The sequence below is a fragment of the Corvus moneduloides genome, chromosome 21 (genome assembly GCF_009650955.1).
Source record: "Corvus moneduloides isolate bCorMon1 chromosome 21, bCorMon1.pri, whole genome shotgun sequence".
NCBI lineage: Eukaryota > Metazoa > Chordata > Aves > Passeriformes > Corvidae > Corvus > Corvus moneduloides.
In genome coordinates this window covers 6,138,882-6,155,775 of record NC_045496.1, presented here as the reverse complement: position 1 = coordinate 6,155,775, position 16,894 = coordinate 6,138,882, and the positions used below count along the sequence as shown (strand labels likewise).

At 48.1% G+C, this 16,894-nt stretch overlaps 1 protein-coding gene across 1 annotated transcript in view; it reads left to right on the top strand.

Moving 5' to 3' along the window:
- The first annotated feature begins 5,660 nt into the window (after window positions 1-5,660).
- Window positions 5,661-16,894, top strand: part of FAM102A (family with sequence similarity 102 member A) — a 37,597-nt gene continuing 26,363 nt past the window's right edge. Inside the window, exons 1-2 of the mRNA XM_032130568.1 lie at window positions 5,661-5,808; window positions 7,095-7,726. Coding sequence (XP_031986459.1) covers window positions 7,581-7,726 — 146 coding nt within the window. The 5' untranslated portion in view covers window positions 5,661-5,808; window positions 7,095-7,580. The remainder of the gene's footprint in view (window positions 5,809-7,094; window positions 7,727-16,894) is intronic.

Below are 16,894 nucleotides of genomic sequence, written 5' to 3'. Positions count from 1 at the left end.
AGCATTCAAGTGTGTGTTCTGTGTACAGATTTTTGTCTCATTAAAAAGATGTGGCAACATTTTAAATATAGGGTGAACTGTGTGATGAGGGGCTTGGTTGTTGCTCATGAAGAGGTCATCAAACTTGGGGAGGGACAGAGAAAAGTGTCCCTTAAAACCAGGAGGAATAGGTGAACAGGACACTGACAGGGCAAACAAATACACAGGACACTCAACTGAACAGGCAACTGATGCCCAAACAGAACAAAAGCTAAGGAGTAGCATTTATAGATGTTTATTTGTTCTCTACTGTTCTTTTTGTACCTAGAGATTTGTATTCAACATCCAGACTGGGAAGGAGCCATGCAGAGATGTTCTGCCACAGGGTGCCTCGGAGATGAGGGTGAGCAGCATCTTCCGGCCTGCTGGGGAAAGGGAAATTTGGTGGGGGATTCTCAGTGGTGAGAAGAGAATGTGGCCATGGAGGCATCGCCAAGCCGCCAGAAGCGCTTCTGCTCCCTCCGGAGCAAAGCTCTGCTTACCATGTGTCCGGCTGCAGACCGGCTTTCCAGGAGATGGCACTGCGCGCCGGGATCCTGAGCTGCGGCACTGCACTGTCCCAGGAGCCACCCCTGTCCTCCAGACCCTTGTGGGATCCTGTTTGCTCCCTTTGCTGGTGAATCTTTTCAGGGCTGAGAGCCTGGAGAGGAAGAAATTCAAAGGGCCGAGCACAGCAATGAGATATCCCTGGAAAAGTCAGGATGCCTGGGGACTCAGACCAGGTCCTTCTGCTTCCCACAGACATGGCAGAGGACACTGAGGTGTCTGTCTTTGGGATGAGTTCACTGTAGAACCGAATGGGCAAGCACAAGATGAAAAAAACCACATCAAGTTCCTTATTATAAGTAAAGGGACAGGTTTTAAGGTTTTTTAGAAGGCCACACATATGTCAGTATCCCACAAGTACAGTGCAGTGCCATCACCACATCACAGTTCTGGGAGCAGATCCTCACTGAGGGACAGAATGATACCACCTGCACAATCACCCAAATAACCTTTACTTCCTCCAGCATATTTTTAAAGTTTGTCAAGCCTGTTTTGGCAAACCATCCTTCTGGGGATCTTTTGTGGTTTTTTTCCTGCTGTCACATGAGAGGTTGTTGCCAGCCAGTACTGTCAGCAGAAGGGTGGTCAGGTCAGTGTGAAAATGGCCAGGCCGTGTTTTGAGTGCTGGAATGAAGCCAGTATCACCTGCAAATGGGGCTCATGAGCCCTTGGGTCCCAGATGTGCAGGTGATTAACCCAAGACAGAATCCCAGCGCCAGCAGGGACAGTTTCTTTCACCTCTGCCACCTGGGATCCCAAATTAGAGGTTGCTATGTCAAGGGGGAACCACAGACTTACACTTGCTTCTGATGTATTTGGGGTAACAGCAGTATTTGTGGGGTTGAAGTCAGTGGGACAGACCACAACCAGCCACAACCAGCCACAACCAGCCACAACCAGCAAGTCTCTTGTCCAGCACACCACTGAAGGGATGGATAGCTGGGATACAGCCACAGGATAAGGCTTAATAAACTCAACAAGCCTTGAGGCAAAGCAGGTTCCAAGTCTGCAGATTTTGGAAGAGGCAAACAAACAAAGATCCAGTTCTACCCACAGACCTCATGGAGAGTCCTGCCATACATTCCCAGGACACACTGAAGCAGACATGGAAACCAGTAAACAAAAAAAGCCAGGCAGCTGGATTTTCAGGTCTAGCTGCATATTTGGGGAAAGGAATCCACCGACTCCAGATTCCTGGGCTCCCTTTGTCGATAACAGGATTCCCAGTGCTGGCAGGCCAGAAACCCACGGTGCAGGTGTGTCCTTTGCACATCCAACAGGAAACCCAGCCTGGCACAGAAAGTGAAACAGTTCCTGGCCTTTATGATGATAAGTTCAGTTAAATATGGAAAAAGTAACAAACACAAGCAGGTCAAAGTGGAGCCTGTTATTAAGCTGAGAAGACACGAGGTTGGAGTAACTCCACACCATGGGGTAATCCTATGCAATGGGGATAGGTACCCATTCCCATCACAGGGTTTCCAGCTGCCTGCATGCTACAGCTTACACTGCTGTGGTGTCTGCACCCCCTGCCTCATTTTGGGAGCTCCCCAGCCTGGAGCTTCCCCCAGTCCTGGGGAAGGCACCCATCCACTGCAGCTCCCACCCACAGCTCCTTGGAGCAGGTCATCGCATCCCACCCACAGCTCCAAGAACACACAGCATAAAGTGTCATGTGATAATCTCTTTTTTTTGGATGATGAGGCTGAAAGCTCATTAAGGCAATTACAGCAGAGGTGACAGGTGTAACAGAGGAGAACCATTACTCTGTTTATGCTGTTACAGCAACATGTGTAATTTAGTTTTAAAACTTTAATCATTTGGCTGCCAGGACAAATGAATTAGTGTGATGATGCTTTCCAGAGGAAGATGCTGATGATGTAGTTTTCAGGGCTTGTGCATCTGGGATTCCCCTGGGATAAGAGACAGTAATTGAAGGCTCACCAAATGCATTACAGGATCTACCTCACTTCACCTCACTGAGTTTTGTCCCTCCTGCATTTATCTTGCCTTGTTTCTCCACTGCTGCCTTATCTCTGTCCTCAAAGCAGGGAGGAGGCAAGATAAGGCATCTCTGTTGGTGCTCGCTCACAGAGCGCAGCGGTCCCAGCCTTGGCCAGCTGGGCACACCTCTCCAGGAGAGCAGAGGTGAGGCCCAGCCTTAACTGCAGAGCCCAGACTGATAAAAATATCCCAGACTGATAAGACAATGCCCTGAGCCAGCAAAAGTTGAGGAAGTGGTGGCGGCACTGGGGAGCGGCCTTGGGAAAGTCTTAGGTCAGGAAGAGCACAGGGCAAGGACGTGGCTGGGGGTCACAGAGCTGAGGTGAGGTGGGCACAGCCATAGAGGAGAAATCCATAGGATGTGAGTCTGGGATGAGCAGAATCCACATGTATCAGAGCCCCTTGGTCACACACACGGTCCCATGGCTAACGGGTTGCGCCTGGAACAGAAAATAATATAAAACCAGAGGGATGGTGGATGGATGAAGATACCCTACTCCCAGATTCCCTCTGTGGGAGGCTCAGACTAACCGATCCCCTCTGTAAACAGGAGCACTGTCCCTTTAAAACATGTGAATTTCTTCAGAAACAATTATGCAGCATAAACACAGCAAAATCAACAGGGTGAATTTCGAACTAATAAAGATTTAATCTCTCAGTCATGAGACTGCGTTTGTTAGGAAAATACACATATCCCTGAGAATGCAGCTACGGTTGCTATACTACACACTGCTCAGCAGCTCACTGGGCATTTTTCCAAACCCATTTATTTTTAACATCAGTCACATTATTCAATTAATTATAAAAACACTGAGGTTTTCCAGAGATGTTTCTGATAAAACTGCGAAGTAAATATGCTTGAGAACAGCAAAGATTAAAGTCTCTGTAAACTTTAGCATTTGAGGCTGTTGCTATAAACAAGAGAAGTCCTCGAGAAGGTTATTTATCAGAGTGAATCATAGCAGATAACATACAATCTCCTCCCACACCACACACAAGGATCATTTGTCCTTTACCTCGGGATGGAAGCAGAGCATCCACATGTCAGCAGTGTGCTGGGGCATGAGAGGTGTGAGAACAGGGCTGGATTCTTCAGATGCCTCCAGTATTTCAGCATCACAGTTTGGTAAATATCAAATATTTAGCAGGCTCAGCTCTTTCCCAATAAGCTGGAAACAGAAATCAAAAAATACCAGCCCATCTCCAGCAATGCCTCAAAGCCTTGAAAACACCAGATAGGAACCGATGGAAGGATTCAAGCCTTGCCTGTAACAGCAGCTGTAAACCCTGCTGTTTCCTGGTAACTCCTGGTATGTCCTGTGATGGTTTCCCTGTACCAATACAAAATGTTTTCCCTGTCCAAAGTCTGTGTAAGCTTAACCTGGTAGGCAAAAATCATAGCAATGCATTTGGCTTGATTCAATTTTTCACTTTTATCCAAGGACACTGCTGTGTACTTTTCCTAGTAGACTCTTTTTTTTCAAGGCTCACATTGTGGTAGAATTATTTGATAGCTCTGATATCGTCTACACAGATGGCAAAGATTACAGGCAAGGAGTCTGGGCATCAAAGCCTGGCAGATAGCAAGGACTCCCAGGCTTTCATCCAAGATTTGCATATCAGCCTTGGAGAACAGTTCCTCCCATATGAGCATCAACTTCTCAGCCACAGAGGCTGTTGGGCAAATCCCTAAATTTAAAAACTAGGCAAATCACGTTGATGATTGCAGGCTCCTTCAGGACAAGGAGAGACATTTTGTTCTGCTTGCCCTTAAAGGACAGAATCCAGCCTAACCAGGGATCCCAGCCGCAGCACTGGACACAGCAGCAGCACATAATAACACGGAGCCATTTTGATGAAGAGATGTGCCCAACTGGTTGCCACATCTCACATGTGGAGGGTGAGATTCCAGCTCTAGGCCCTGCCTCGAGCTGCCCCCAGGGCTCAGTGGTGCCAGGGCCTCCCTCCTGCTCCCAGGCAGCCCAGGCACTGCTGGCCTGACCCACAGCCACTCTGTGGTATCCTGTGGGGACAAGATGGCTACACGGCTGAGTAGCCTGAGGAACCATGTGCCTGCAGCTCATGGGACACACTGATGAGAGGGATGTCACCAGAAGCTGCTTGGGCACTGGGATAAGCCAGGGGAAAGGTTCCTAGCTGTCAGGAGGACACAGAGACCACATCTGTCACCGAACCACAGAATGGGTTGGAAGGGTCCACAGAGGGTCATCCGGTCCCATCTTCCTGCTCAAGCTGGGTCATCCCAGAGCACATGGCACAGGATTGTATCCAGATGGTTCTGGAATATCTCCAGTGAGGGAGACTCCACAACCTCTCTGGGCCAGTGAGCAATCACTTCACAGGAAAGAAGTGCTTCCTTATGTTCAGGTAAAACTTCCTGGGCATTGCTTTCTGCCTATTGCCTGTTGTCCTTGTGGTTGGCACCACTGAGCTGAGCCTGGCTTCATCGTCTTAGCATCCCACTTTAGGTATTTATACACATTAATGAGGTCCCCTCTCAGTCATCTCTTCTCGAGGCTAAATAGGCCCATCTTCCTCAGCCTTTCCTAATAACAGAGATGCTCCAGTTCCCCAGTCATCCTCACTGCCCTCCGCTGGACCCACTCCAGGAGCTCCACGTCTCATGTCAGCGATGCCCCTGCCATCACCTCGGCCCAGGCAGGGAGACACCCCAACCGCAGGCCCCTGCCATCCCCTCAGCTCCCGTGCCAGCTGGGGGCTGCTCAGCCTGAAGAGGGGCTCCAAGACATCCTGTGGGGCGGGAAGCCCCGCGGTCCAATTCCCGCTGTGGGGACACCGAAGAGCCCGCTTCCCGCCCACCCCCTCAGGCAGGGGGCGGGGCTTGTCCGAACTGACAGCCCTCCCCTCCAATCCTCGCACTCCCTTCCCGCCCCGTGCCGGAGCAACCAATCGCTGCCTCGCACTGCTCAGCCCGCCTCCTTGCTGCTGTCCAATCGGACGGCGCCGCTCGCGTTCTCCCGTCTCGGGGAGGAGGGCGGGGGTTACGTGCTGTCGGTATTCCCGAAGCGCGGCGGTGTCGCTCTCCCCGTGCGCTGCCTGCGCTATCGGCGTAGCGGCCGCAGTTGGCGTAGTGCGGGCAGAGGCGGCCGTGTTGGGGAGAGCGGCGGCCGCCGTGCGAAGAGCGGGCTGGAGGAGCGGGCAGGGCCGGGCAGGCAGCGGGCCGGGACCGTGCCGCAGGTCAGTGGAGGGCGCTGGGAAGCGGGCTGAGACCTCCCGTAAGGCAGCTGGTGATGGGAGGCCGGGAGTGGCGTAAGATCGGGCTGCAGCTCAGTGCACGGGCTGGGAGGGGGCTGAGCCCGGGCTGCAGCTCGGTGCACGGGCTGTGGGGCCGGAGCTGGGCTGCGGCCCGAGCATGGCCCGGTGCTTGGCCCCTGGGGCTGGGCTGCAGGGCACTGCGGGGTTCAGAGGGCCAGGAGGTGGGCTAAGACCTGGGCACAGCTCACACAGAGAGCTGGGACCTGGACACAGCTCAGTGCATGGCTCAGACAGAGAGCTGGGTCCTGAATACGGTTCAGTGCATGACCCCGGAGTGCCAGGGGACAGGCTGTGACCTCACAGCAGCCAAGGCTGAGACCTGGCAGCAGCTGGGCGCAGAGGCAGGTAGTGCTCGTGGAGTGGGCTGGTGGTGTGGAGCACTGACCCATCTCTCCCCTCTCTGCTCCGAGGTGTCTGCAGGACAGCGGAACCCCTTTGGAGGTGCCCGGGCAGAGCCAGGTGGGTTCTCCCGCAGCCACCGGGCGGGAGAGGGTCTTTAATCACCCACCCGCCCACGCAGGCAGCTCTTAGAATCAGTGAGGATTGTTTACTGCCCGGTGTTCATAACCTTGTCCCTTTGAGATGTTAATCAGCTTCTGCCTCCCCGGTTTAGGTGTTGTGTAAAAGTGTAACGAAATTGCTGTGTCCAGCCCCAGATCTGAGCTGTGCAGGGCGCAGCTCTGTGCAGACCCGGTGCCGGGGGAAGGCAGCATTCCCGGTGGGCCTGGCGATTGGACAGCCAGATGACCTGATTCGGTTGTTATGCTGTGTAATCTGGAGCAGGCTGCTTGTTTTTTTCCCTCTCTGCTGCTTTCTCTATTTGTAAGATGCAGGTGCTAACACTTAGGGCTGGTTGGAAATACAGGAAAGAAACATATTTTTCATTTCTTGAGAAGGCTTTTCCTTCCTCTTGTTAGACTACACGTTAGAATGATCTTGCTGGGTGAACTGCTTCTAAAGATGATGGCTGAAAATAGAACAAATTTTTATGAGCTGCTTTGCAAAACAGAAATTACAAGGGGGATGACAACAGTGAAGCTTGCCCTAGGCAAAAAGGGGAAAGAGGGTGTTGGGGCTGGGCTAATTGGGGCCATACCTCTTCAAACTGGAATGAGTCTGGACTGAATATTACGCATCCAAACAGGTTTTAGAGCAGGAGGAGGAGTCCAAGACTGGCTGGAACTAACTTACTCATTTCCCTCCCAAAGGCTGACCCAAAGACCTGTATCGAAGAGTTGTACAAGAGATAGAGACTGGATGCTGTCTGAGTGTACTGCCCACAGACTTAAGGCTTCTCCAGGGACTCGAGATGACTTCTGACAAGAGATACTTTCAGGAGGGGTTGTGCTGAAGACAGAGCACTGCAGCCTCTATATGGGACAGCTCCTGCTGGTCTGGAGCTGAGACCCATCTTCCCTCCCTCCCTTTTCCCTTGGAGATGTTGCAGAGATTTAATCTGACCTCTTCCTGCTCACCTGAAGCCTGCCGTGGCAATGATCCCACAGCCAGATCCCACCACCAAAGAGAAGAGAATTGTGCGTTTGAAGCTGGGCTGTCGTTGTAACTGAACTGGAATTTACTCCCTGCTTGTGCTCCCGGGACGACTGCCCTTCTTCTGCTTGTCTGTGTGTGCTGTGAGCTGCTTCTCCCTGATCTTGTTTGGAATTCCTGAGCTTTCCAAGCTGAATTTGCCCATGGCTTTCCTGATGAAGAAGAAGAAATTCAAGTTTCAGACAAGTTTCACTCTAGAAGAGCTGACTGCCGTCCCCTTTGTCAATGGGGTTCTGTTCTGCAAAATCAGGTTGCTAGATGGAGGAGACTTTGCTAGTTTATCTACCAGGTAAGACCCTGCCTGCAGACTTTCTGCCTGGCTGTGCTTCTTCCCCTGGTTATTCTTCCCTTGAGTGGTTTAGCATATGGCCACCACTTGCTTACCCCTTGATGAGATTTTAATAGTTCTGTTGTAGGGCCCCATATGCCATATCATTCTCCGGAGCAGGGGAAGTACATAGCTGGAGAACTCTGAACCTGGGTGGTGTTGGCTGATCCGAGCTGGATTTAATTTTTCGGAGATGAGGGGAGGGAGCGGGAGGTCACTCCCCTGAAAGGGGATTAAATCCTCTCTTCTCTTTCCCTCCCCTCCTTGCGCAATATCTTACACACTGTTTCAAACCCTGTTCTGTGTTGCCTTCATGCCTTACTGGAAACTGAACTCTGTAGAAAACTGTATGGAACAAATCAACCCTTCCCAACTTTGCTTTCCCTCTTTGATACCGGATTTCTCTTCTTGCTAAGGGTGGAAGTAGTTTGTTTTGCATTGCAAATTGCTGTGCAAGGGAAAACTGCTGCCTGGAGTCAAAGCTGTCAGTGTTAAAGACCCAGTTTATCTCTGATGAACTGATGCCATTGCATTTCCCACTTCAGAGCAGCAGTGTTTTCTATGTCATATTGGGATCATTCTGCTACACATCTTACAAGGTTCTGCCATCCTGTGTTGGCATTTCTCTTGACTCCTTCAGGCAGGTCTGTTCCCACTCTTGTTACTAATTGCTAATAAAAACTTGCTTTGTTTCCAACTATGTACACAGATTATCACCTACAGTATGCAAACACGAATTCCGTAACAGCCCAGACTTGCTTTCTGCCTCAAGATGTGAAGGAAGCCTTCAGTGGCTTTCAAAACTTGTTTTTTTGCTTTCCTGAGTGACTGCTCAGTTTTAAAGGTACAGGATTAGTTTGTGCTAGCTGTTAACTGCTTTATCCCAGGGCTAAAGCCTGGTTTAGTCTGGTTTTCCTCTTTGTGGTGCTGTGTGCGAGCTTTCTCATTTCAGGAGAGAAGATTTTATTGGGCAAGCATAAAGCATTTCTGTCTTGCAAACAGAAATGGTAGGGCAGTGCTCAAAGCTTGGGGTTTTTTTCCAGAGGCACAATACAACCTCATCTGAAGTCGGTAGAAGTTGGTGTGGGCATGGAACACCTCCAAAAATGGACTTTGAATTAATTTCTCTTTTGAAGAAAATCTATCAAAAGAGCTTTTCCTCACAATGTTCTCCCCTGAGGCTAGATCCTTGGGTTTGGTGGAAGTAGCTTATCTAAGGAATTCAAACAGTATGTGAACTTGGAAAGAAATTAACCCTTCTGCTTCCTGGAGTCATAATAGATTAAGTGGCACAGAAGGGTGTCTCGGGAAAAGCCTGTGCAGAGAAATGTCCATCTCCCTCTCCTTGTCGTCCCTGAAAGCAGCTTCTAGGAGACGTCCCTGGGATTTGCTAGTGCTGCCAGCCGTGTGGGTTGTTTTCTGAGCTGGCTGGAGTTCAGCAGTTTGCTCAGCGTTGCAGATGCGTTCCAGCAGCAAAATCAACTGTAATTCGAACCAAACACATACACAGCTCTCCAAACGAGCAAAGGAGAAGTGGGCTGGGGGGTTTGCCACCTTTCCCCCAGCCTGTCTGTGCTCTTAACTGAAAGCACATGGAAACCTGTTCCTGCTTGAAAAGTTATGGGTCTCAGTGGTATTGAATCATTTGACCTTTTCCAAATATTTTTCCCTGTTGCAGTTAGAGAAACTTCAGGAGGGATGAATTTCCAGAAGAGTTACTGTGTGGAGAGGCTCCCAGGTCATGCCTTGCCTTTGCTCTGTGCTCCTCTCTTCATTTCTATCACCTTTTTGATATTTACTGGGAAAGATTAAAGGGAAGGAGATACTCTATATGTGTTGTGTTAAAAATCTGTAAGTTATTTAGAGTCTGTGATTGTTTCTCTGAAATCAACCACTTCCAAAACTGATTGGGTTTGAGGCTGTAATGTCTGGCAGGTAATCTCTTGTGAGCTGCTTATGTACAAAATCTGGTGTTCACTCTGCAGTCAATTTGGGTTTCTGTGATCTGGGCCATTTGGAGGTCTGTGGCTGTGATCAAGCTGAGCTGTAGCTCTTCATGACCATGAGTTTTCAGAGAACTGATCTGAATAATGTGTCCCATGTCACCTAGAGTCTGTAAACTGAGCTTAGAAGTAGGTATAGGAACTCTTCACAGGAAACACTAAATCGGTTTTTGTAGTTGTAGTGTGGAAAGAGGAGTGTTATATAAGAACCTCCAGAGACAAATTTTTCAGGTTATTTACAACAAGCTTACTTGACACCTCATGCATGTCTGTGGCAGGAGGTGGGAATATGATATACCCTATGAGTTGTCAGGTGGCACCAAGGTCATTTGACCTGTGGGCAAGGCAGAAGCAGCAGCCTGTACTGCTGGCTCCTGTCAGCCTGTCCCAAGTCCAGCTTAGCCTGGGTTACACGTACGTAGCTGCCACAGCCTGGTGCCCTGGGTCTGGTGGGACACACATTGGGCTGGAACCCCCTTCCCAGACTGCTCACACTTTTGGCTGGAGGGGAACCTGTCTGAAATGCATTAAGACTAAATGCTCTTAGGCATTCAAGGATGTCTGGAAAAGGTTCAGGTCCTGTCAGCACATTCAGCTTCGAGGATCTTCCTCTCCTGGGTTTTCTGGTGTGTTTGAGGTTTTTTTATTGTTATTTTCTTGCAGGCAGGTACTCTGTTTCCACTCTTCCTGTGGAAAGAGACCTTGCATTAAGCTATTAAGTATTTTAATGACTAAAGTTTCAGCTGTAAATATCCTTTTGCTTGTCCTTTCCTGTCCCTTTGTAAAGTTTCCTTAGGCTGTGGTGGGGCTTCTGAGGATAAAACTCACGGGTTTCACTTTACGGTGCTCTGGGTTTATCACTTTGCTGCTGGATTACAGAAGCTGGGCATCTGAAAAGGCATCTGAGCCAGGTGTAAGCCAGGCAGGTGCTGTATTCCACCACAGAGAAGTACCAGTATATTCCTTGATATTATTAATCCAGATACTTAAATAGCACAACCACCAGTGAATTCAGTTGCCTCCCAAGTATCTTTAAAAATAGCAGGCACAGAGACTTATGGATGTATTCATGGCAACCATTTTTGTGGAGCAGGTGGGCAGCTACATTTTGTACCGTTTGTACAGTTTGAAGCTTTCTGGGGGGTTGTGCCTCTTTCTTCCTAGAGAGATGAGACAATAATTTAGTTGGGAGGTACCCCATCCGTGGATCAGCGCAGGCAGGAGCCTGGATATCCAAATGAGTGCCTAAAGCTACAGGCTGATGTAGTAAGTGCATGTACATCTTTGGGTATCCCAGAAGAGGAAGACTCAAATTCCCCCTCTCTGCTTACAGTTCATGTTGAGTGACAGCCAGATGCTCTTTGCCTCGGCTCTGAGTGATTTCTGGCTCTGTGTTGGCAGTGAGCACACCGTGAAGGAAGTGGAAAGCCAGGTGTTATCCGCAGACTCCTGACACCTCATCCTACATTGTTCTGTTAGCCTGCCAACAGTTTCACTCTGATATTTCTGGATTTGAATGAAGGGATTGTACTCTGAAAGCCCCTGTCTGACTCTAGAGGAAAGACTGTTTTGTATGAGTTGAGCAGCTTTGAGGGCATTTCCCACCTTCCTCATTGTCTTCTGAAGGCACCTCACACTGTATTTCATTTGGGACCATGCTTTTCCAAGCAAATGCAGCATTTCAGCTTGGTTTTCTGATCCTGGCACTCCTAGCAGCAGTTTGAAACAATGAATGTAGCTTGTCTCCTGCAGCCCAGCCCTGTTTGCATGTGGGCTCGATCTGGGAAGGGCTGACCCTGTTGGGGTGGTCTGACCTCCAAGTATGTCAGTGCTGCAGCCTGAACCCACAATGTTCTTAGCCTTGCAATTTTTGAGTCAGTTATGGAAGGCCACTTCCTGCATTGCATATTTTATTTATTTTTTGGAGGTGTAAAGCTGCATCCAGAAAACCAAGGAAACACTGATATTTGGGAAGGCACCTCATACTGACAGCTCTCTGTGGACTGAGGTCAGCTTTTGTGTCCGTGTGGCTCTGTCATCGTCGTGTAAGCACAAATGACCTGACTTACTTTTGGCAGCTGGTGGGATAACAAGCATCGTTATGCCTTAGTGATAAACAGAACTTTTTCACTTCTGTGGGATGTAAATAAAGGAGGGAAGCATTGCCCTGCTAATGCAGGGCTGGTGATTCAAAATGTTTTGTGAAGGAAGGTGTAAGTTGTGCCACCTCCAGAATGCAGCTCTTGGTAGTGGGAGTTAGAAATCAACTACTTCACTTTACATAAATAGTCATTGTGCCTGGCACTACAGGATCCTTCGGGTAATTAAGTTAACCACGTTTAGCTTTTTTGGACTGGAAAATCGTTAGCTGTTTGTTTCATCAGAGACTGAAAGACTGGTTCAGCCTGGTTGAGATCTGAATCTTGACTACTGTCTGCCTTAAAACAAAGGTTAGGTAACTAAATAGTTTCTTCTAGAGTCCCCAAGAGGGAAGAAAACTGGCTGTAGTGAAAAGGGGATCACTTGCTTAGTGCTGCCTCTTGATTCCAGTGGGATCGTCACAGTTTAGTAGAGTAAGGAACTTGGTTGTGGCTTTAAAACATTCTCCCAGTTCCATATTTTAGGACAGTATATGCTTGACTATCCTCTGCTAGAGCATGTGGTGTGATAACGTATTTTGAAAGTACTTTTGTTGCGAATGTGCCTGGAAATGCAGACCTTCCCTACATGTACAAATATTCTTATTATACAGATCAATAGACTGAGTTTTCATGTTCCAGAGCAGCTTCACATGTAACATCCTTCCTTTCTGGCAGAGCCTCAGGAATAGGCTGGGGGTGTTAATGGAGAAGTGATTTGAATGCAGGCCCTAGAAGTGATTTACAATAAAATATGACCTATTTCAAGATAATATTAAAGCATAGTACCTACACTGCCTTGCATTCTGAAACAAATACAGAGAAACTAGACAGCAAAGATGAGAGAAAGGGGGTTCATTCCAGGAATGCAGCTGAATGTAGGTGCAAGTTGTGAGAGCAGAAGCAGTGGATGAGGTTTAGCCTCTGGCAAGTTGAGAGTGTTGGAAAAATTGCAGAAGTGATGGAGCACCACAAGATCCCTGGCACAAACCATCTTAAGTTGTGCTTTGAGTTTGCAAAGCACTTCTCTCACCTATTCTGGGCTCTGGCTGCTACACCTGCAGGGTCTGACAGATGCTTTGGAGTGGGTTGATTTGCTTTGTGCCGTACTTGCATCTTCCGGTCACTGTGTTGAAGCCTGTCACAAGAATTACATTAAAACCTTCCTGCCACACGGTCTGTATCCTGTTGAGTAAAGAGCAGTCTCTGTTCATGCCCTGGCTCTGTCCTGCATGCTGTGGCTCAGGCAGAGGCTGCTCTGCTGACCAGAAGCTGCAATCTAAAGCGCTGTAACCAATATGCTGTGTGTACAGCATCAGTAAATATGTTCAGATACAGGCGGCTTTCAAACTTCCCCCTCATCGCCGATTCTGAGCTGGCATTGCTTTGACAGCTGACTCTTAGCAACAGCCTTATCTGTGTGACTTAAGCAGCCCTTGGCTCAAAAAAATTACTCATTGAAAATTAATGTTCTACTGGGAAACCAGGGCTCTGTGGCCCACTTGATTTGCAGGGTGACAATACCATCAGCTCTGGCTGAGAATCAGGGAAGGTAGTTAAGAGTGGCCCTGCTCCTTTAAGACATGTATTTATTTCTGAAATACAGGGAAAAACTTAAAGGGCTTCCAGTCTCTTTATTCTTTGTGCTCTTGAGCTGCCATCAGTGTTGACTCTAGCTTTGTAGCTGAATTTCTGAGTAATTCATGTATGCCTTCAGCAGCCTGTGGTCTCTCTGCACAGTGGCTGGAATTTTAATAGGCCATAAATTGCTAGTGGCAAGTTGTTCTGGTACCAGTTTCTAGATCAATGAGGCAGGTACAGATTTATTTCTTATTATTATTTTATTGCAGGAAACTAAATCTGGTAGTGTTTCAGGAAAGAGCCCAGTGTCTCACTCAGATCAGAAACCTCCCTCACTTTGGGGCAAATGTGTAAGCTCACATTTGTAAGGCCTGGCAGTGTGGGATGGTGAGCTCTGCAGCATCCACCTGTGTGTAGCTCTGTGAGGCCTCATCCGTGCAACGACATGCGGATGTGGCTCTGTGTGTGACCTTCCTTCTTCAAACAGGATATGTTCTACATCCTCTGTGGGCTGCCAGCTCTGCACTGTGCTTGCAGCCTGCTCTGAAATGGGTCAGGAATTATTTCATAGCTGTGGGTTACTGTGTAATAACCAGAAGCCTTTAGGAGTTCCCTGGACCAACATTTGGATCTGCATGTTTCTTCTGTAGCGTCCTGTGACCTCATGTCAGTAATCCGTGCTGTAAAGGTGATCATTTCAGGTGTTATTTCAGGATGTTTCAGCCCACCCCAGTACCAGCTGCCCTGCAGGATGAGAGACTTTTTTTTTTTTCCCCTTGCAGTTTATTCATTTTGTGCCAAGTGCACTTGCTGGGAGACACGATGCACATTGCTGTTGTAACTCCGGACTTGGCATCACGATCCCTCTGGTACCATACAGTCGGACTCAGCATCTCATTTTAGTGCCTGGGTTTGAAAGGCACTTCCCACTAGACAAACAGTTGTGCCTGTGTTCACTGCATGAACAGCCTTCTTGTTTGGTGTATTTTTAATCTGATGAGCAAGAAAGGGAATTGTTGTGCACAATTGGAAATCGCTGATTGTCGTGGATGTCGTTGTCATGTGCTTCTCAAGGGTCGCCCCTGTAGCTCAGTGGATAAGGCCAAGATGAGGAACTGGGGTGGAGTTATGGGGATGAGGAAGAAAATGAAGAGGAAGCACATGGAGGCTAAAGGTTTGGGAGGAGGTAAGTGTGGAAGAGACAGTATGTTCTGCATATAGCAGCCCCACTCCCTGCAGATAGCGAGTAGCTGAGCTGGCAAGAGAGCAGGATTATGCCTTTCGTTTGGCTGGATTTATCCTACTTCATTGGTGAGAGGAGGCCTTGAAGGAGGTCCACGTTGTAGTAGGAGATGGGATGAAGCTAAAAATACCTTTACTGCTGTATGCTGTATTTTAAATAAGAAATGAACTCTGTCCGTTCAGCCTGAAAGCACTGTGAGGGCTTACATGGGAGGAAGGAAGAGAATATGTGGATTTACTGTCCTGGAAGGGCTAGAAAGCTGCAGCACTAATTAGTGATGCAGCTTTAAGAGACCTACAAAGGTCATGTGGTTGGTAACTACCCTGGAATGTGATCTCTGAAATAAGCAACTAAAGCTTATTTTGGAGCTTTCTAGAGCTGCATGTTTCCCTCAGTGAGGCAAATCCCCATTTCTTGCCATTCAGTGTACCAAATGTAGAAAACAAAGTGTAAGGTTTGTTTAGTGCCTGTCAAAAATTACCAAGCACTATGCTCCAGCCTGGCTTTGCAATGAACAAGCAGATGAAGGAACCTGTAATAGAAAATCCTGTGAAACGGATGTGGCCTTAGGGTTTCAATTTGGGGTTGTCACATACCTCCATTTTGCTTCCAGAATAAAACTTCATATGAAATGACTGTGACAAGATGTTTCACTAATAGCTATTGGGTTAATGATCAACAGAGACTCACTCAGCCAGCTGCAACATGAAGGACTGGTCAGTGCTTGCCTACCTGTGCTCCTGCCTGCCAGTGGAGTTTCCATTTCTCCTGAACTGCAAGTTGGGAGTGTGAGAAGTACAAAATGGGGAGGCCAGAGTGAACCCTGACAATGTTTTCCAGCTGTCTTGTTCTCTGTCCGGTCACTTTTGTTTCCAGTCTTTAAGGGACAATACTGCTCATTGAAATAAAAATGCAAATGGCCAGGAGAGGAAGAAGGAAACACTTGTCTGGAAAAAACCCTAGCATAGAGAATTTTTTTTTTTTTTTTTTTTTAACCTGGCGTTGTATCAGACTTTGAGGCTTTATCCATGCTTGAAACAGCAAAGGTGAGGTTGGGTGTGGCATCATGGTGTTCAGTGGGTTTTTGTTTGCATCTGTGTCGGTTGAGGAGAGGGTTTCCAGTTTGGTTGTGTTTCCATCATGTTTATCTCTCCTGCTAGTTCCTGTTCTTCCCATCCTCTCTTAGGCTGTGCCTACATGTCAGAGAATATGAGGGAGGCATGTAAGATGTTTATAATTCAGCAATTTTTCCAGAGCTGTTAATGCTCCGTTGCTCCAAAATGGAGCAATAACATTCGCACTTAGGCAGCCTTGCTGTAACCAGTCAGCCCCAGCTAGAGCAGTGTCCTGCTTCCAGACTAAGCATTAAGGGCTGAGCAGAGGTAGTCTGCTTGCCTGTGTTACAGATTAATTATGCAGTAACCTCTCTGTAGGAAAGCTTTCCCTGGCTTCTGTCAGTGGCCTGTTCTGGTAACACCAGGCTATTGCATCTACATAAATGTCAAATTCTTTCAAGTGCGGTGCTGCTCATTTTGTACCTTCAGTAGCCTGCAGTACCTTTTGCTGCAAGGGAAACTGTGCTGTGCAGGAGTGTATTTCCTGCAACTGTTTCTGTCATTTGCTGCCTTTCTGCTTTGTTGAACACTGTTTTTGTGCTGTATAGGGAGTAACTGATTGTACTGTGGCTCCTGTTCTCTTTAAGGTCCATTTCTGATGTAGGTTTATAGCAATGACTTTTCCTGCTGTAAGTGCAAGTGCATCTGTTCTTTCAAAACAAACCTGCATGTTGTTTTCCCTCTAGAGTGATGCAGTACATCTCCAATGTCATTTGCTCTCAGCAGGGGAGAATCAAGGGAGCGTGTCTGAATACAGCTTGTGGTGACAGTCACAGGGGAGGTAAAGCCTCTCTGATCCTCAGAAACCTGCTCCTGCAGTGGGATCCTGTGCTGACATCTCCCAAGGACTTAACCAGCACTGGCTGCTGCCACTAAGCGCAGAGCTCTCCCATATTCTGGTTTTAAACAATACATAATTTATGAAATTACCTTTCTCTCGTTAGGACAAGTGGCACCATGAGGTATTGGTTGTTCTTAGAGAATTGTGTTTGTCTGCAGCTGTGGCTCCAGAGAAGCAAAATCAGCTCTAACTGCTGTGTCTCAGACCG